The sequence below is a fragment of the Rhododendron vialii genome, chromosome 13a, assembly GCF_030253575.1.
Source record: "Rhododendron vialii isolate Sample 1 chromosome 13a, ASM3025357v1".
Taxonomy (NCBI): Eukaryota; Viridiplantae; Streptophyta; class Magnoliopsida; order Ericales; family Ericaceae; genus Rhododendron; species Rhododendron vialii.
In genome coordinates this window covers 7,406,688-7,423,031 of record NC_080569.1, presented here as the reverse complement: position 1 = coordinate 7,423,031, position 16,344 = coordinate 7,406,688, and the positions used below count along the sequence as shown (strand labels likewise).

The 16,344-nt window shown below is 39.2% G+C and overlaps 3 protein-coding genes across 5 annotated transcripts; 1 reads left to right on the top strand and 2 right to left on the bottom strand.

The window, feature by feature from the left end:
* Positions 1–5,023: 5,023 nt before the first annotated feature.
* Positions 5,024–8,435, top strand: LOC131314301 (zinc finger CCCH domain-containing protein 66-like). The gene is made up of 2 exons (XM_058342846.1): positions 5,024–5,251; positions 5,970–8,435. Exon 2 carries the CDS (start codon positions 5,984–5,986, stop codon positions 8,075–8,077), a length of 2,094 nt encoding a protein of 697 aa, XP_058198829.1. The 5' UTR covers positions 5,024–5,251; positions 5,970–5,983; the 3' UTR covers positions 8,078–8,435.
* Positions 8,436–8,858: 423 nt separating this feature from the next.
* Positions 8,859–10,636, bottom strand: LOC131314302 (uncharacterized). The gene is made up of 2 exons (XM_058342847.1): positions 9,527–10,636; positions 8,859–9,426 (listed from the first exon to the last, which is right to left on the bottom strand). The coding sequence occupies exons 1-2, from the start codon at positions 10,335–10,337 to the stop codon at positions 9,050–9,052; spliced, it is 1,188 nt and encodes a 395-aa protein (XP_058198830.1). The 5' UTR covers positions 10,338–10,636; the 3' UTR covers positions 8,859–9,049.
* Positions 10,637–11,855: 1,219 nt separating this feature from the next.
* Positions 11,856–15,672, bottom strand: LOC131314300 (omega-3 fatty acid desaturase, endoplasmic reticulum-like). Of its 3 annotated transcripts, none has more exons than XM_058342842.1 (9): positions 15,261–15,672; positions 14,346–14,643; positions 13,638–13,727; positions 13,459–13,525; positions 13,282–13,374; positions 13,020–13,205; positions 12,810–12,890; positions 12,266–12,403; positions 11,856–12,179 (listed from the first exon to the last, which is right to left on the bottom strand). In XM_058342842.1, exons 1-9 carry the CDS (start codon positions 15,322–15,324, stop codon positions 11,985–11,987), a joined length of 1,212 nt encoding a protein of 403 aa, XP_058198825.1. In that variant the 5' UTR covers positions 15,325–15,672; the 3' UTR covers positions 11,856–11,984. The 3 variants fall into 3 exon arrangements, with proteins under 3 accessions (XP_058198825.1, XP_058198828.1, XP_058198827.1); XM_058342845.1 differs by having other exon boundaries at positions 14,346–14,629; positions 15,262–15,672; XM_058342844.1 differs by having other exon boundaries at positions 15,267–15,672.
* Between the last annotated feature and the right edge of the window lie 672 nt (positions 15,673–16,344).

The window sequence follows — 16,344 nt, the reverse complement described above, 5'->3', positions numbered from 1 at the left end:
AGTTTGAATTTTTTTCTCTCTTTAATAATAGGTTCAAGTCTAATTTTAGGCTTTGTAAAGTAATTGAGAGAAAAAAAAAGTGTTTTAATTGATCATGTTTATCCGACTGTTTTATTTTTATTTTTTTGACCTTTATAGATTAAAAAATATAGTTACTAAAATAAGTGTTTCAATTTTCAATCCGTTTGAACCGGTGCAAAGTTGTTATTTTTCTGATCATTTCATCCTAAATGGATCTAGTAAATTTTTGGCTCCAAGGCCTTTCAATGGACACCCTAAGAGAGTTTTGAAACTAAATAATGAGTTTTAGGGTATTTGTTGAAAGGCCTTAAACCAAAAAATTCATTATGACCATTTAAAATAAAATAATAATAAAAACGATCTTTGCTCTGATTTAACTGAATTGAAAATTAAAACACTCAATTCTTGAATTATATTTTTAAATATACAAATGGTGTATTTATAGAAATTAAATAAATAAGGTATAAGTAATTAAATAAAAAAATAAATGAAAAAATAGGTGGGACCCGGGGGGCTCAACTGCCCTCATTGGCACAGTAGCCCCTACGAAGCCCCTAAAACGTTTCCGTTTTAGTTATAAAAAAAATAGAAACCAGCCATTTGCAATCCTATGGAGTAGAGACGTGATTTGAAGCAACATACTACTGAATCAGTTAAGAGGATTTATGCTAAATAATAGTTAACAAATTTATTAAATTGTACTATAGTTAAAAAAAAGTAATCCTAAATATAACATTTGTATTTTGGATTAGTATGTCGTTTGCAAAATACATTTCGTAATTAGTTCCCGAACACTAATTGTAATCTTAATTGAAAATAGAATTTGAGTTAACCAAAAAAAAAAAAGAAGGGAGGTAAATGGGAAAAGAAACAAATAAAGAAAATAATTGAAAAAAAAAAGATTCAAAGTGGAAGGAATAAAAGGAAATAAAGAGAAAAAAAACGAAAAAAAAAAATCCAGCCGAAAAGAAACAAAAAGAAAATAAAGAGGGAAAAAGAAAAAGAAAAGTAAATGGACGGAGGGGGGAAGCAGGAGAAGAAGAGAGAAAAAAAAAAGTAAATGGGAGGAGGGAGGGGCAGGAGAAGTAAAATGGGGGGAGGGGAGGGGGTAATATGGGAAATGGGGTGTGGGGCCGGGGGGGGTGGGGTGTCAGGGGGGGGGGGGAAAAGCAGCCCTCCTTTGGTTGCTTTCACCGGTCCCGCCACTTACCCAATACGGAGTCTGATATTGCAATCCGATGTGTCTTGATGTGCTGAAAGTGCCCCACAATGGCCAACCCAAATGGACTTTTTTTCTCCATCACAATCTTCACCGTTGAACACTATTTGATCGTCCGTCATCAAATTTTTCATCGCCAAATACAGTACTGGACCCATGTGTTTGTGGACTCTGGGAGGAAAAAAATTCTTTGCTATTCCTCTTCCTTCCCACAACCTAATGTACCACTGAGGCACTAACCTTCTTTGCCCTTTGCTTCTGTTTTGGTATATTGGTTTTGGCTTATAAAACAGGGTTAGGTCAATTTAGTTCCTAAATAGGGGTGATAAACGAGCCAAACGAGTCAAGTAGTTAGTTGATCAAGCTTGGTTTGATAATTTAACGAGTTTCGAAATATGTTCAAGTTTTAGCTTGTTTATGAGACGAGCCGATCTAAAACGAGTTTTAATCAAGCCAAACACGAGCCGATCTCAAGTAGCTTGGATTTTTTTTATAGGAATACATAATAAGCCGAACAAGCCGAGTAGTAACTTATTCAAGCTTGGCTTGAAATCTTAACTAGCTTCAAAAAAATGTTCGAGCTTTGTTTGATTATGTAACAAATCAATCTAGCCCGTTCCAGAAAGGGAAAAAAAATCCTTATTTTTTAAGAATGCAATTTCAAGCTAAAAAATTATGGATTTATTAAAATCTAAAAATATGCAATATGGATCTTGTTTGAAAGATCTCATCGAGATCTTTTATACGATGCAAAAAAAAATTGAAAATTTATTTTTTATTTATATTATTTTTGAGTTTGAAAATGTGAAATAAGTTGCTTATTTTTTAAGAAGGTTTCTGGAACCGGCTAAACAAGTTTGTAACGAACAAACAAGAGCTCAAACTCGAGTAACTTGATTCACTTGACAGCCCTATTCCTAAACCTTTTACTACAAAATAAGGTGTTTATATTGACCAAGTTTTTCATACTTTGTAAGGGCAGAGAGAAGCTTTAATCTCTGATTAGAAATAAAAAAATCAAAGAGGAACAAGTCGTAGTAAATATAATGAACAATTTTGACCTTCTCTTCTTTCTTTAAGTTGACTCATTCCTTGTTAGATCCAACGTTGATATAGATATAAGCATGTACTCCAAACCCAAAAGATAGGTACCCATAAAATAAAATAAAATAAAATAAAATAATTGTGGATGCACTTTTTGCTCCACGTCAAATAAACATCAGATTGTGTGGAACTCATTTTGCATTCTCATACAAATGATCGGAATCGTTTAACTTGTTCAAAACATGTTTTAAGAGTGATTGCGAAAAAATCAACTCAATTGAATATCGACAAGAATTTGATCGATTTTCGTCTCTAAATTTGCAGCAACAAAAATTAAATGAATTAATCAAGCATTTAGCAATATCAGAACAAAACTGATTTCTTTGCAAGAGTTCATATAATAAATTGTTAAATAACTTAAATATCTTCAATTATTAGTGTGAGACCCCAAAATGTGTCGCACACAATGTAAAAAATATTTGGTGTACCCATGGCTGAGCTCAGAAGACACAAACTGCTACTACTACGCAACAAGTTAACAACCAAGTAGTCAAGATTCTGCTTAGCAGCATCCCTGCTTCCCTGCCGTGCCGAGAGGTGCCAAGATCCGATTCGGCCGTTTATTTTGGCGCGTGCAATTTGGATTGAATTTGAGCGTATACAAATCTAAGTCATAGATTGCTCGGCAAAAATCTGAACCGTCGATTACCGAGATGAATGATCGAATGGAGTGCTCGGCACCACTGTCATGCATCCCGCTTGCCGGCATCTCCCATTTCCCCAGACCATATCTCGTGCAGGCTCTTATCTCCGACCTTTTGGTTTAGAATGTCCACAAAAATTAATTAGTCAACATTCCATAATTATTTTTGCGGAAGATAACGAGTTTGATACGTAATGAGAGAAAGAAAAAAAAAAACTGAACCACGACATAGATCCATTCAAACCGAATCGTATCCATTGATTTTGCTACCCTTTTTTAATCAGGAAAAGTCTTCCCATTTCGCTGTTCATGAATTTTTTAACTCTTAATTTGTTCGATTTTCAGTTCCTAAATATATTTATGGGAAAGAAAGTTTCGAAAACGTATCAATATTTTTTTTTAATTATCCGAAAACGTATCAATTGATATAAGATAAACATGATTTTAATATGATTGATGTTACCATCAAATTTGAAACTTAACGCCGTTAACGGTTCAAAGTGTTAAAGTGGATCTCAAATAGGCTTCACAGTGTCCGGTGTTGAGGCACCACGTAACGATGCCCAAGATCACCGAATAATTAAGGAGGAGGATCCTCTGGACCGCTCGATTTGTCTGTTCACGTTTTAGAGTTTGTCGTCAACATTTGTCATGCAAGAAATCAAATTGATTAGACGCAGGTTGATATACTTTCAAAATGCATTTGTCGTGAGATAAATGAATTAAATGGGTTCCTATGTTGTAATCTTGTTATTCCTTCTAAAATAAATATGTTCCGAAATCATATCGAACGATATCCGATCAATTTGATTTTGACATGATGAATACTCTCGATGAGCTCTAAATTTATGAACGGTTTCGATAATCAAACTGGGTCCAAAAAATGCTCACAAACAAACAAAATTGACGATCCAGCCTATGGAAATGGACCGGCGAGGAGCTCATCCCCGGTTATAATATTCCAAACGACAACCGACCAACCATCAGTAACATCACCCGAATATAACAACGGCCCAAATCGGCCGTCTCGTAAAGAGACATTCCGGTGAGGATAGAAGAACCAGGTTCTGCAACTGACGATGAAGGTCCATCCACGCCATCCCCCACTCCTCAACTAAAACAAACGCCGTGACCCAAAACTTCATCTAACGATTCAGTTCTCCCAGAACACGGTCACATGTTGTTCCGAAACTTCAATGCCACACATTTTCGCCGAGTTCATGAATAAGGGTAAGTTTACTCCAATCAACTAAAAGGTATTTTCCATATTTAGACCAAATATACCCACTATTCAAGAAACTCATTTCCTTATCCTTATATTATCTAAATGAACAAAATGGTATTTTTAATGAAAATATGGTATTTTGGCATTAGTCTTAACACAAAAAATATAACGTGAACTCACCTCAACATATGAATTCCACGTTAATGTGCAATGCCGGTATGATTTGAAAAACTAGCTTGTTCGTTTTGGATTTTCAAAGAGGTTTGAGTGAAGAGAGATAGAAAAAAATGTATTAAAAACCGTGCGCAAGAACTTTAAGACCCCTTTCGTTTAAGAGTTTTGAATTTTGGATTCTAATTATTATCTTATTTTCTTCTAATCATTACTCTCATTTTTCTCTCTATCTCTATCCAATCATCATCCATATTTTCAATCATTACTTTATTTCTTTTTACATTTATTACCTATAAATTTAAATCCAAAATTCCAAAACGAACAGGTCTAAAGTACCAAATGAACAAGCCATATATATGAAGGATCAAAAAAAAAAGAAAAACAAGCCATATATGACTGTGCTCCGGAACCACTGAATAATCACACCGGGAATCTAATCAAAAGCCCTTTTGGTTAAAGTCATATTTTCCAGTTACGGTCCGACACGTGGCGCTACTAGGGTTTTAAGTGGAGTGTGGGGTCCATTGCAAAAAAGAGTTGCATTTCATTTGAATTCGAATTTGCGTTTCATTTCAACCAGTGTGGGCAAAGAGGGAAGACAAAGGCGCCCCCGTACTTTTATACGGTCGACTTTTTTGACCTTAACACAAAAGGACGAAAGCAAGGAAAGAAAAAACTCCCTCTCCCTCTCCCTCTCGCTCTCTCTATCTCTCTCTCTCTCTCTCTCTCTCTCTCTCTCGTTTGAAGTCTCTGCCCGGTCTTCTGAATTAAAGAGGGGTCTGTTCTTTTGCGAAGCAGTTCGAGTTCTGTTTGGACTCTGGAGAAACAACTCTGGATTTTCCTCTCTGATAGAATCAAAATCAAGGTATGTCTAACACCTTTGAGCCTATTTGAATACAACAGTTGATAGAGCATGCTTAGCAAAAAAAAAAAAAACAGCTGATAGAGCACTGATGTATGTGTAACCCCTCTGGGTGTGGTATTTGATAATACCCTCAGTATTACTTTGGTAACCCATGATAATGAATTATCCGCACATAGTATTCCGGTCAAGTTGGTCAACCTAACATGGCCTGGATTTACAACAACAAAAATTGTATTTCGGAAGCATAAGATGTCGTTACTAGTTCACAATTGGACTTGTGCATGGGGCTTTTTGAATTTTAGGTTTGTGCTTTCGAGGATGTGGAAGGAATTTGGACGATTTCCATTATACTTTCCTTGTTTTCTAGATGCATTTAAAACTTGTAGCTTTAAAGTTTTTCTTTGGGTGTGTTCTGCTGGCTAATATATTTAAAATAAGTGCTTATTTTTGAAATTAAAAGTGATATATTGTGAGAGAATAACATGTTGCGTAAAACGAGAATAACGGAAAATAAGTATTTAAAAAATAAAAATCTTAGGGAACGGGGCCTTGTATGGTTGCAGCAAAATATTCCGATGAGTTGTTTGTAATTCTTGCTAATTGTCTTTCATCTTGGACATTTGTTATGCTTGTAATCTCTTTTCAAGAAAGTACCCATTTTTGAAATTGATATTCCTGTAGAGTATTCGTTGACTGTCTATGTGGTTGTGTTTCGTAGAAAGACATCATTCCATGCTTATTGATTCCAAGTGGGAACCTTGTCCACCTGGTGTAATCATGAAGGATTGTGAATCCAAACCAAAAGAGGGAGATTTGGGGAGTTTTCCGTATCCGCTCGAGCTATCTGCCTCCGATGACCTGGTCGGTTTCAAAATCGCGACGGAAGAAGAGGGTCTTGATATCGAACAGTCGAGCTGCTGGTATGGTAGAAGAATTGGCTCAAACAAGATGGGGTTTGAAGAGAGGACACCCCTCATGATTGCAGCCATGTTTGGCAGCAAGAAAATCTTGAGTTACGTACTTGAAACCGGACGAGCTGATGTTAACAAGGCTAGTGGTTCCGATGGAGCCACTGCCCTCCACTGTGCTGTAGCCGGTGGTTCTGCTTCTTCGCCTGACGTAGTCAAGCTCTTGCTCCATGCTTCCGCCGACCCCATTTCCCTTGATTCTAATGGGAACCGACCCTGTGACCTAATTGTTCAATCTGTGAGTTCTTCCTTCAATTCGAGGAAGAAGATGCTGGAGTCCCTGCTAAAGGGCTGTAGCGGTAATATTGGGGATGAATGTCTCTTGGCTGATCAACAGATACTCCCACAGGCAGCTTCCAAAGACGGTAGTGAGAAGAAAGAGTACCCTATCGATCTCTCTCTCCCTGACATAAACAATGGGATATATGGGACCGATGAGTTTAGAATGTATACGTTCAAGGTGAAGCCTTGCTCGAGGGCTTACTCCCACGACTGGACAGAGTGCCCGTTTGTCCATCCAGGGGAAAACGCTAGGCGTCGTGATCCCCGGAAATATCATTACAGTTGCGTGCCCTGTCCAGAGTTTCGAAAGGGAACATGTAGGCAAGGTGACCTTTGTGAGTATGCGCATGGAATTTTCGAGTGCTGGCTCCACCCTGCTCAGTATCGAACGCGTCTCTGCAAAGACGAGACAGGGTGCAGTAGAAGGGTGTGCTTCTTTGCTCACAAGCCCGAAGAACTCCGACCATTGTATGCATCAACGGGTTCAGGAATGCCTTCTCCTAGATCATTTTCAAACGATGCTTCTTCGTTGGATATGACATTGATGAGTCCATTTTCTCTTGGTTCTCCGTCTGTTTTGATGCCGTCCAACTCAACGCCTCCCATGAGTCCTTCGGGAGGTTCCTCTCCAATGGGTGGGTCGATGTGGCAAAACCAGCCTCCGACCCTGCAGCTTCCTGGAAGTAGGTTGAAAACAACGTTGAGGGCTAGAGACATGGGTTTAGATGGTGAGTTCCTTGGTGGGCTTGAAAGTCATCGCCGTAGGCAACAACAGCTGATGGATGAGATATCAAGTCTCTCCTCCCCAACCAGTTGGAACAATAATTTGGCCACTGCTGCAGCTTTTGCAGCCGCCTCTGGTGGAGATTTGAATAGAATCAGAGGCGTGAAACCGAGTAATCTTGACGATATTTTTGGATCTATAGATCCTGCAGTTTTTTCTCAGTTACAGGGACTTTCTATGGATAACTCTGCATCCCAAGTGCAGTCTCCTACTGGAATGCAGATTCGCCAGAACATGAACCAGCAGCTCCGCTCGAGCTACCCCACAAGCCTTTCATCTTCACCAGTGAGGGCACCACCGTCGTTTGGGATGGACATGTCGGGGGCTGCCACAGCAGCAGTTTTGAACTCAAGGGCAGCTGCCTTTGCGAAACGGAGCCACAGCTTCATCGACAGAAGCACTGTGAACAACCGTCTCTCTGGGCTTTCTTCACCGTCTTCTGCTGCAAATGTACTGCCTTCGACCATTTCGGATTGGGGATCTGCCGATGGGAAGTTGGAGTGGGGGATTCAGAAAGAAGAGCTGAACAAGTTGAGGAAATCCGCTTCTTTTGGGTTCAGAAGCAGTAGTAATAGCAGTTCCGCTAACCCAACAGCCTCAATGTTGACCCCCGGTGATGAGCCGGATGTGTCTTGGGTTCAGTCCCTGGTGAAGGATGCACCAACAGCAAAGCCTGGCCACTTTAATTTTGAAGATCAGTATCAGCAGTATCATTTGAATAGTGGAGGTTCTGAGGTGCTCCCTTCATGGGTGGAGCAGTTTTATTTAGAGCAGGAGCAGATGGTGGCCTAAAACCAAACGTAACCTCCATATTGGCTGCCTTAATGGGGATGTAACGAGGATTCGTGCAATTTTTTTGAATCTTTATTCACATTCGTCATATGTTGGTGTAATGGAAGGATTTGGAGACAGTGAACAAGGAACTGCGCAGGATAAAATGGTCCTGCTCAGACCGTTATTTCGAGTTGAGATATGGTAGTTTGTTTCTATGTATTTTTTGTTCGCTAGAGTTTTTATATTGATTCCTCGGCTAGGAAAATAATAGAAATAAGACGATGAATCAATGGACACTAACGAGTTGTGATGTTTGGCTCATCCTGTTGTGATGCTAAATGCTTATTTCTATGAAATTTGTTGGAGCATTTTACTATTTTTGTCCCAGAATCATGGTAATTTCTTTCTCGATTCAAATGTGGGAGGAATTCGAATTGGGTTATCCTTGGGATGGTGTTTGCTGCAGACTTGGATCACTTCAGTCAGATATAGTTTGGGTGGGTATGCGTCTGCAGCTTTCTAAACCAGCGAACTGGATTTTGGAGCCACGAACCTTTCCTGTTCTTGACATCATTCCTTCTTACTACTAGTATCATTTTATTCTTTTCCTTGCCTAATCTTTTGGGCTGAAAGCAAATTGCTTTCGGCTCCCAAAAAACAAAAGTTTCACTTTGTTTCTATGGTTGACAATGAGCTTGAGCGCTTAGGGTGGTCCTGTCTGTCCACTTTCCTTTGTGGATGCTGTGGATGCCAATCATCTTTTCTTGGTGGCCTAATTGTTTTTAGCACAGTGCACTAATGACGACGAAATGATTCATGCTTTATTAGTCAACTGCTTTTGGATCTGTGTCCGTATCTATGCATGCATAAGGGTTGTTTGAGTGATACTATGCATATTCTTGTTTCTCACTCGAGATTGTACATGCTACGTTGCATTTTCCATTTACAGATTACAGTTCTTCAGTTTAGCTGAAAAAGCGTACAGCTCTCTCAAGTGTTACAGATAGAAAAGTTCTTCTGGGAAGTCTCAACAAGTTGATCTACCAGCTCATTTAACATTGTTTCCAGAATTTGCAACTCAAAATCTGCACCTGTAACTTCAAAATCTTCAAGCTTCCACAATTCTTTGTATAGCCAATTTGATTCCATCATGGCTCCTTCTGCTATTTTGCAAATCTCACCAGATCTTCTTCCCACATATTTCTGCCTCCGTTTATCTTTTCTCCTCGATCCGTGACATTTTCCATCGACCAACTTCCGCTTCTCCACATCAACAGTTGAATTTGTACTGGGGTTACATGGAGATGGAGGTGAGTGCTTGCAATTTTCAAGTTCTGCTGCTATCTTCCTTCTTGATGTTGAACCTTCTGTTTCAAGTATTTCAGAAAACAGGCCACTTAAGAATGAAAACTTGAGACTTCTGAATGTGTTCGATAAAAGTGAGTAAATTAAACAGAGGAAACAAACCTGATGTAAGAACTTGAGGATCAGCAATGGGTTCACTGAAGTCAAGAACAGAAACAGGGCTTGAATTCTCCAAACTGCACTCTGCTTCGACCGCCTTCGATGCAGAGACACTCTCTTCCTTGTCCTTCTTTTGTTTCCTTCCGCTTGAGGTTTCTCTTTGAGTTAAGGGTTTCAACTGCTTTACAACATTTTGATTGATCCTCCTCTTGACCTTCTCATCTGCCACTATCACCACATTAGGCTCTTGATTTTCTTTATCCTTCTCCTCAGACAAGCCTCTTCTGTCACACTTACTTTTGCTTCTCTCTCCTTTACATTTTACCAATTTCCGAGAACCCATCTCAGATCTATTTGCTTTTGATTTGAATTCTTTATTCTCAACTTCACTGTCAAAGCTAAGAACAAAGAACTCATCATTTTCTAGATCTAAGAAGGTCGGGAGTTCGCGAAAAGACAACGAAGTGTTGACACCCCGATTCTGCCCTTCGTTCTCTCTCCGAGAATCATAATTCATCGATCGGCAACGTGCAATCTGTGGCATGGATTCCAAACCCATTAGCCTTGCCACTATCCCCGGATTTGCTGCAGCCTCGACCTTCTCCTCTTTTTCCATGTCTATGGAATTGTCGAGCTCACCTGAGTTGAATGGATCGGTGTCTTTAAATTGATCAGTGGGGTTTGGAGGGAGACTATTGAAGCAAAGAAGTTTGCGTAGTATTCCGGTTAGACTCCTCCTGTTAGAGGAGGCGGAGGAGGAGGAGGTGGTGGTGGTGGAGGCAGCTGAGGAAGAAGTGGAGGACAAGAACTTCATGTTGGATCAGTGGAAAAAGTGTGAACGGCAAAATGTGTTTGTTGAATTCCAAGTCATTAGTTAAAGGAATAGTGATGAAAAGCAAATAGTGAAAAGGGAGATTTGAATATGTTAAAAGACGAGAGAGAGAGAGAGAGAGAGAGTGGTGGCGGGCTTTTGGCGGGCTTTGCATTTGAATGCAAGTACTAGCATGTTACTCCTACTGAGCTTTGGTAAAGAAAAGAAAAGGGTGGTTGGTGTTCCCACGCCCGCCGAAATGTCAATTTTGTGCAATTTTGTCTTCACCCAAATGGAAAGCACGGTCTAAGAGAGCCTAGAACGATAAACAATTGCGTGAATGGTTACAAGAAAGTAATTTTTTTTGTGTGTGAATTCTTTAGCCTTAGCGTAGATGACATATCTTGTAAGGACCAAGGAAATGATTACTTGAGTGCTCGTAAACTAATCCGAACTTCCAAACCGTCTAACCAAAAAAGAAGAAGATAACAATGGCATCTCATAAAGCCTAAAAAGAAAGAAGAATAAAGGGGTATTGTAGTGATTTTTGATCTGGTTGAGTTGCCAATAGGTTAGGCTGAGAAAGAGAGAGAGAGAGAGAGAGAGAGAGAGAGAGAGAGCAAAATATGCTTGATTGCAGAGTTCAAAATCGGTGGATGTGGAGGAATAAAGTTGATTGATTATTCAGCCAAAGGTACTGTCCGCAGTTTCAATGTGTATACTAGGAGTATATGCTAATTACTACATGCCAAACATTCACACTGCAGTTGAAGGAAATGACAGACACAGAGTGGTGGTGGTCCAGGAGGTTACTTTAATCCTCCCAGACCAACTCTGGAATATTTATTCTGTTTCCTCTAGATTTTTGTCATTAGAAATTCTGATACGGCCAAACTTTATACTAGTAGTACAAGTTTCAACACCCTTTTTTCTTTTTCTTTTTGTACTCTGTAGAAAAAGGAGTAAATAAGGCAATCTAATCTTCGATTGTGAACTCAAAGTTGCACCCTTTGCTGCTCGAATTCTGTGGCAGAATCCACACTCTGTGTTCCAGTTTTTTCTTTACTACCAGTACCCATAACTGGTACTGGCTTGTTTGTTGGGAGGATAAAGGAGGGGAACAAGGGAGGGAGGTGTTTGTTGGTGGGAGAAGGAAGGGTGAGAAGGGAGGAGGGGTGGAGAGCTTATCTCCCTCCAAGGGTGTTAGCTAACACCACCTCCCACCTAGGATTACCTTATCCGAGTGGAAAAAAAGACTAAATTACCCCTCAAATCATTTTGTATTCTCAATGGAATGATTAAATGAGGGCAATCAAGTAATTTATCACATTATCCACCCACTACCAACTACTATCCAAACCAAGCAATAGGAAATCCCTCTCCTTAAATAATCTCCACTTATAACATATCCACTTCTTATTCACCCTTCTTCTTTATCCATCCAAAACATTATCCGTCCGACAAACGAGCCATTATGTCTTTATATTCTAGCATACAAATCAACGATTGCAAACATCAAGATATCACAAGAAGACCATAGAAACAGTCTTATTGGTGAGACACTTATATTCTCCAATAGAGAGTCCAGAATCTACAGTAATGTCCATTTTGCAGGGAAATTAACTAGTGCTGGGCTTCTCTATTAAAGGGTCACCCCCTTTTGCTCTGATACAAACCGTATAACTGAGGATCACTCTGATAGTACAAAACGTCCCCGGTATCACTCACATAGTGGTCCTCTTGGATGCTTCTGACCAGATAACTGAACAAGTGAAACGGAATAGGCCCCGGTGATTTTCTTGGCTCCCGGTAGTATTTTCCAAGCACCGGCTTAGCTGCCTTCGTCTGCATCACGATAGCATCAAAACCTTAGGCATTTTGAATAGGAACGAGTAATCAGACTTTTCTGGGGAAATTAAAGCATATCTTACCGCTTCTATTAGGTGATAATGGGGAATCTGAGGGAACAGATGGTGAACGACATGAGTTCCTATGTCATGCTGGATACTGTTGAACATTCCGTAATCACGGTCGACAGTCGTAAGCCCTCCCCTTAAGTAGTTCCATTCCTGTTCAGTGAAAACAAAGGGTTATGACATACTCAATTTGACTCAGCAAACTACACTAAACCAACTCTTAGAAACGTACATATTCGACCAACCCATGTCTGGAAATTTTCCACATTTACGGAAGAAGAATGTTTATTAGTGTTCAAGTTTATCGTAGAGTTGCATAAAAATCTCACATGATTGATGAAATGGTTTAAGGAAACCTTCCATACATAATTTAGCCTAGAAATAATCAATTCCGGCTAGTTTCCGGCTAGTTCAGTTGGCCAGGAGAGTTCGAATCTCTCCACCTTCGTATGAGTGTTATTTTCCTTGTATTTGTTGGGATTATAAGTGATACCAAGCACATTTGCACATAATTCACCACAAACCTAAGAACAGGAATTAGAAAAGATTGTTATAGTACCTTGCCACGGTACCAAGGAAGCTTCTGCTCATGGCCATGGTGATGCAAGTAAGTAACAAAATCCAACCACATAACAAAAACCTGCAGAGTTACAAGCCCGACCGATCCAGAGAAGTATATTAAGTCCAAGTATAGTTTTGAATCAAATAAATTCATTCCTATCAGCTGGAATTCTAGGAACTCTTGTTGAGAAAACAATGGTACACTTACCATGTACGGAACACCGTAGATCTTGAGCATTTCGACAGGCCCTATTAGCTTGGATAGGTAGTAAAGCAGGCCAACCATTAGAGTCCAACAAATGGTTGAAGTGATCACGTACTTCCTCTCGTCGGGATGGAACAGATCACTATAAGGATTGAAATGAGAACCCTTCTTCCCCGGACTCCTAGTCCACTGTAATCCAACCCAATAGTAGTTGAGTTCTCAGAAGATTAGTGTTGTAAACGAATTTTTTTAGGCGGATTCTTACCAAATATATGGGGTATGCAAACAAGGGGAATGGCACTTTAAACCGGAAAAATTTGGTGGAAATATCCAAAGACTTGTATGTACCCTCGCTCAACTGGAACCGAAACAAATAGTTAGAACTGTAACAAATAGGAGTGGGTTAACGGAAGGCTAAGCGTAGGTGAAATCGTAGTATTACCGGTACCCATGATTCATCATGTTCAACATTTCCATGGTTCTGATGGTGGGTTCTGTGGCTAATTCTCCTGTAATATGTCTCAGTCAGATAAGCAGTCATCTTTCACAAAATCAAGCAAGACATAAAAATATCATGAGCCAAATAGAAGCATTAAAGTAAGAAGGTAATCAAGAACACACCAGCCATGATAAGGTACAAGAATTGAAGAATGCAGGAGATGCCCAACAACACTGTTCAGCAAGGGACTGTCTGAAAAGCTTCCGTGGCCGCTGTAAAAATCCGGAACCCAACACAAAATTTCATGCTAACTTAGAAAACATCACCTTGTTATGTTGTTGTTAGTCAAATCAGTTTTGCAGAACACTTTTCAAAAATTTATATCCTAAACTAAAAATGATAGTCGTTTTCTAACGGTATTAGTTAAGGTGTGCGTAAGTTAGCTCGACATCCAGTTATAACATATTAAAAAATTTCTAAATGGGTTCTTTTCCGCACGAAACAAAAATTTATTCTAAAGGAGTATAATATTCTTAAAAGCCCAAGTTTCGAAAACTGTCTATCAAACAAGTTTCCACTGTAGCAAGTTTCCTGCAAAACTTTCTCGAAGAATCTGGCTTGGTTTGTCAGCGGTCCAAATCCAATCCAGGTTTGGACTGCCCATATGCGGTTCAAGTGATCGCAAGCATCGGTTAGCATTTTTAATAGTCCAAATTTGTTTTCAATCTTTTACGCATGTTAAAAAAGAATTTTACCGGTAAAAGATTCAATAAATCTGAACTTCAAATTGAACCACACATCCTTCAAGCCGGAAAACAAAAACCAGATTTAATAAATTGAGTTGCAAAGAGGAAAGTAGAACCATAAAAGTAGGGTGAGCATGATGTTACCAATCATGACCAAGCACAAATAGTGCCCAAAACATGGTTCCCTGGGCAGCCCAGTAAAGTGGCCAAACAGCCCAATTGTTGAAGTAAATTGCAATAGCTGCAAACCCAATAACCACAAGGACATCCCTGAACACATAACTCAGAGACTTCCATGGGTCCTTCACCCAACAGTGCTTGGGAATGGCAGCTCGAATCTCGGCTATCTTAAACGGAGGAGGAGCACTCAGGTCAAATTCCCCTTCGTTGTCGAATTTCTTCATGCGGTTAACCCCGTTAGGAGATGCGCCATTCGGAGAAGCTACAGAGATAGTTATTAAGCCGTTAGCACCGCATAAAAAATTCAACCTACTCCATGGATAATGGAAACAGAGAGAGATATCAGATGAGCATTATATGAAAACGAAATTTGAGATTGAACGATTTCTTTGAAATTAGTTAAATCTACCATCTTTATGTTGCAAACAATTTGAGAAAACGAATGTAGGGACAGGCAAAACCTGTCAAGATTTGTCTGGTTTTGCTTTGCCCTTGTCATATCAACATCACAAATTGATACGGTTTGGGGCATTTTTTTGTTTTATCTTTTTGTTTTGCGAAAAGGGTTCCTTGGGGGGGTGGGGGGGGGGGGGGGGGGAGAGAAATTCTGCAGAAACAAACTTCACCATCACCCTCCCTACCATTTTATACCCATCCAATCCCAATGAAGAAAGTTCGTGTAACATAGTTCTGCATTGCTTCATTCATAAAAGATTTTCCTTCCCTTGGAAGTTGGAAAAATCATTTCTTTAAAAAATAAATCTTTTCCATTTGGGTAAGAAAATAATATCAAGATATGAAATACACAAAATCATTTCCAATGCAATTTCAAGAAAAAAGAAGGCAAATGCTGGGTTTCTGGAGAAAAGAAACGCAGACCTTTACCCATCTGAGAATTGGTAGAGGCGGTCTCTTTCGCAGCAACTCCTTCGGATTCCCCCATTGCAAGCCTTGATCTATCCCTCTATATATATAAATGAAGGTACAGCTCTTTTGTTAAAACCAGAGTTTTTTTTTTTTTTTATGACACCAGGATGGCATGCAAATCAGGTTCCAGAACAGGTGGAAGCGAATTTGCTTCCCCCTCTGGCTCCTGGGTTCTGTTTCTTTCTTCAATGGCAGTCTCCAAGTGTGTGGTGTATATATAGAGGCTCCCAAAAAAAAAAAAAACACCCTAATGTGTGTCAGCAGCATGCGTAGATTGGGAGTGAATTTCTGTCTCACATCAAAGGGAAAATTTCACATGCACAGAGAAGCACGTGCACTGCTGCAGAGGAGATAGGGCGGCCCGTGTGTGGGTAACAGAGTAGTAGGGAAATCTCTTTAGATTCTTGCCCGCTGTTTGGAACCTAGGAAAAAAACAAATGCAGAGAAAAGAAAAGAAAAATTAAGAAATTGATATCGATATTGCTATTGTCAGTCTATTGAGCTGACAATAAACATACTAGAAGACAATAAAAATACATATTTTTGTGTACTTTATACATCCTTTAATACACATTCACACACTTACTATTGTCAGCCCAATGGACTGATTTTAGAATTTTCCTATTGATATTTACGCTTCTTTTTTTTTTTTATATTCATACTCTCTCTTTTATTTTTTTAATATTGAGAGTGTATGTATTTTTTTGCTAAAAGACAAAAAAAAAGTGTAAATATTATAAAAAAAAAGAAGAAGTGTGAAAATCAAATGAGAAAAATGTAAAAGAAAATGTATCATGCACAAGGAGAGGGGAATTTCTTTTTTTCTTTTTAAGTTTTTCCTTTCTTTTTCACATGTTCCAAACAAGCCCTAAGGAAAATCTTAATTTCATTACTACTGCATAACATATTTAATGCGCTACTTTAATTACTCATTAATGTTTCTTTCCCATAGGGGTTGTTGAGAAACTCAATGTAAAGGGCACATGCAATTAATGTATCTCTCCATAAAAAGTTTGATTAAATTTTCAGCATTACC

Bases quoted from the DNA above. Each gene is read 5' to 3' on its own strand.
- LOC131314301 (XM_058342846.1), top strand. From the start codon at position 5,984: ATGCTTATTGATTCCAAGTGGGAACCTTGTCCACCTGGTGTAATCATG.
- LOC131314302 (XM_058342847.1), bottom strand. From the start codon at position 10,337: ATGAAGTTCTTGTCCTCCACTTCTTCCTCAGCTGCCTCCACCACCACC. The intron at 9,427-9,526 runs GTTTGTTTCCTC...TACTTGAAACAG, and splicing joins TCCTCAAGTTCTTACATCAG to AAGGTTCAACATCAAGAAGG.
- LOC131314300 (XM_058342842.1), bottom strand. From the start codon at position 15,324: ATGGGGGAATCCGAAGGAGTTGCTGCGAAAGAGACCGCCTCTACCAAT. The intron at 13,728-14,345 runs GTAACATCATGC...GGATTTTTACAG, and splicing joins TTTGTGCTTGGTCATGATTG to CGGCCACGGAAGCTTTTCAG. The intron at 13,206-13,281 runs GTAAGAATCCGC...GTTGGATTACAG, and splicing joins TTGCATACCCCATATATTTG to TGGACTAGGAGTCCGGGGAA.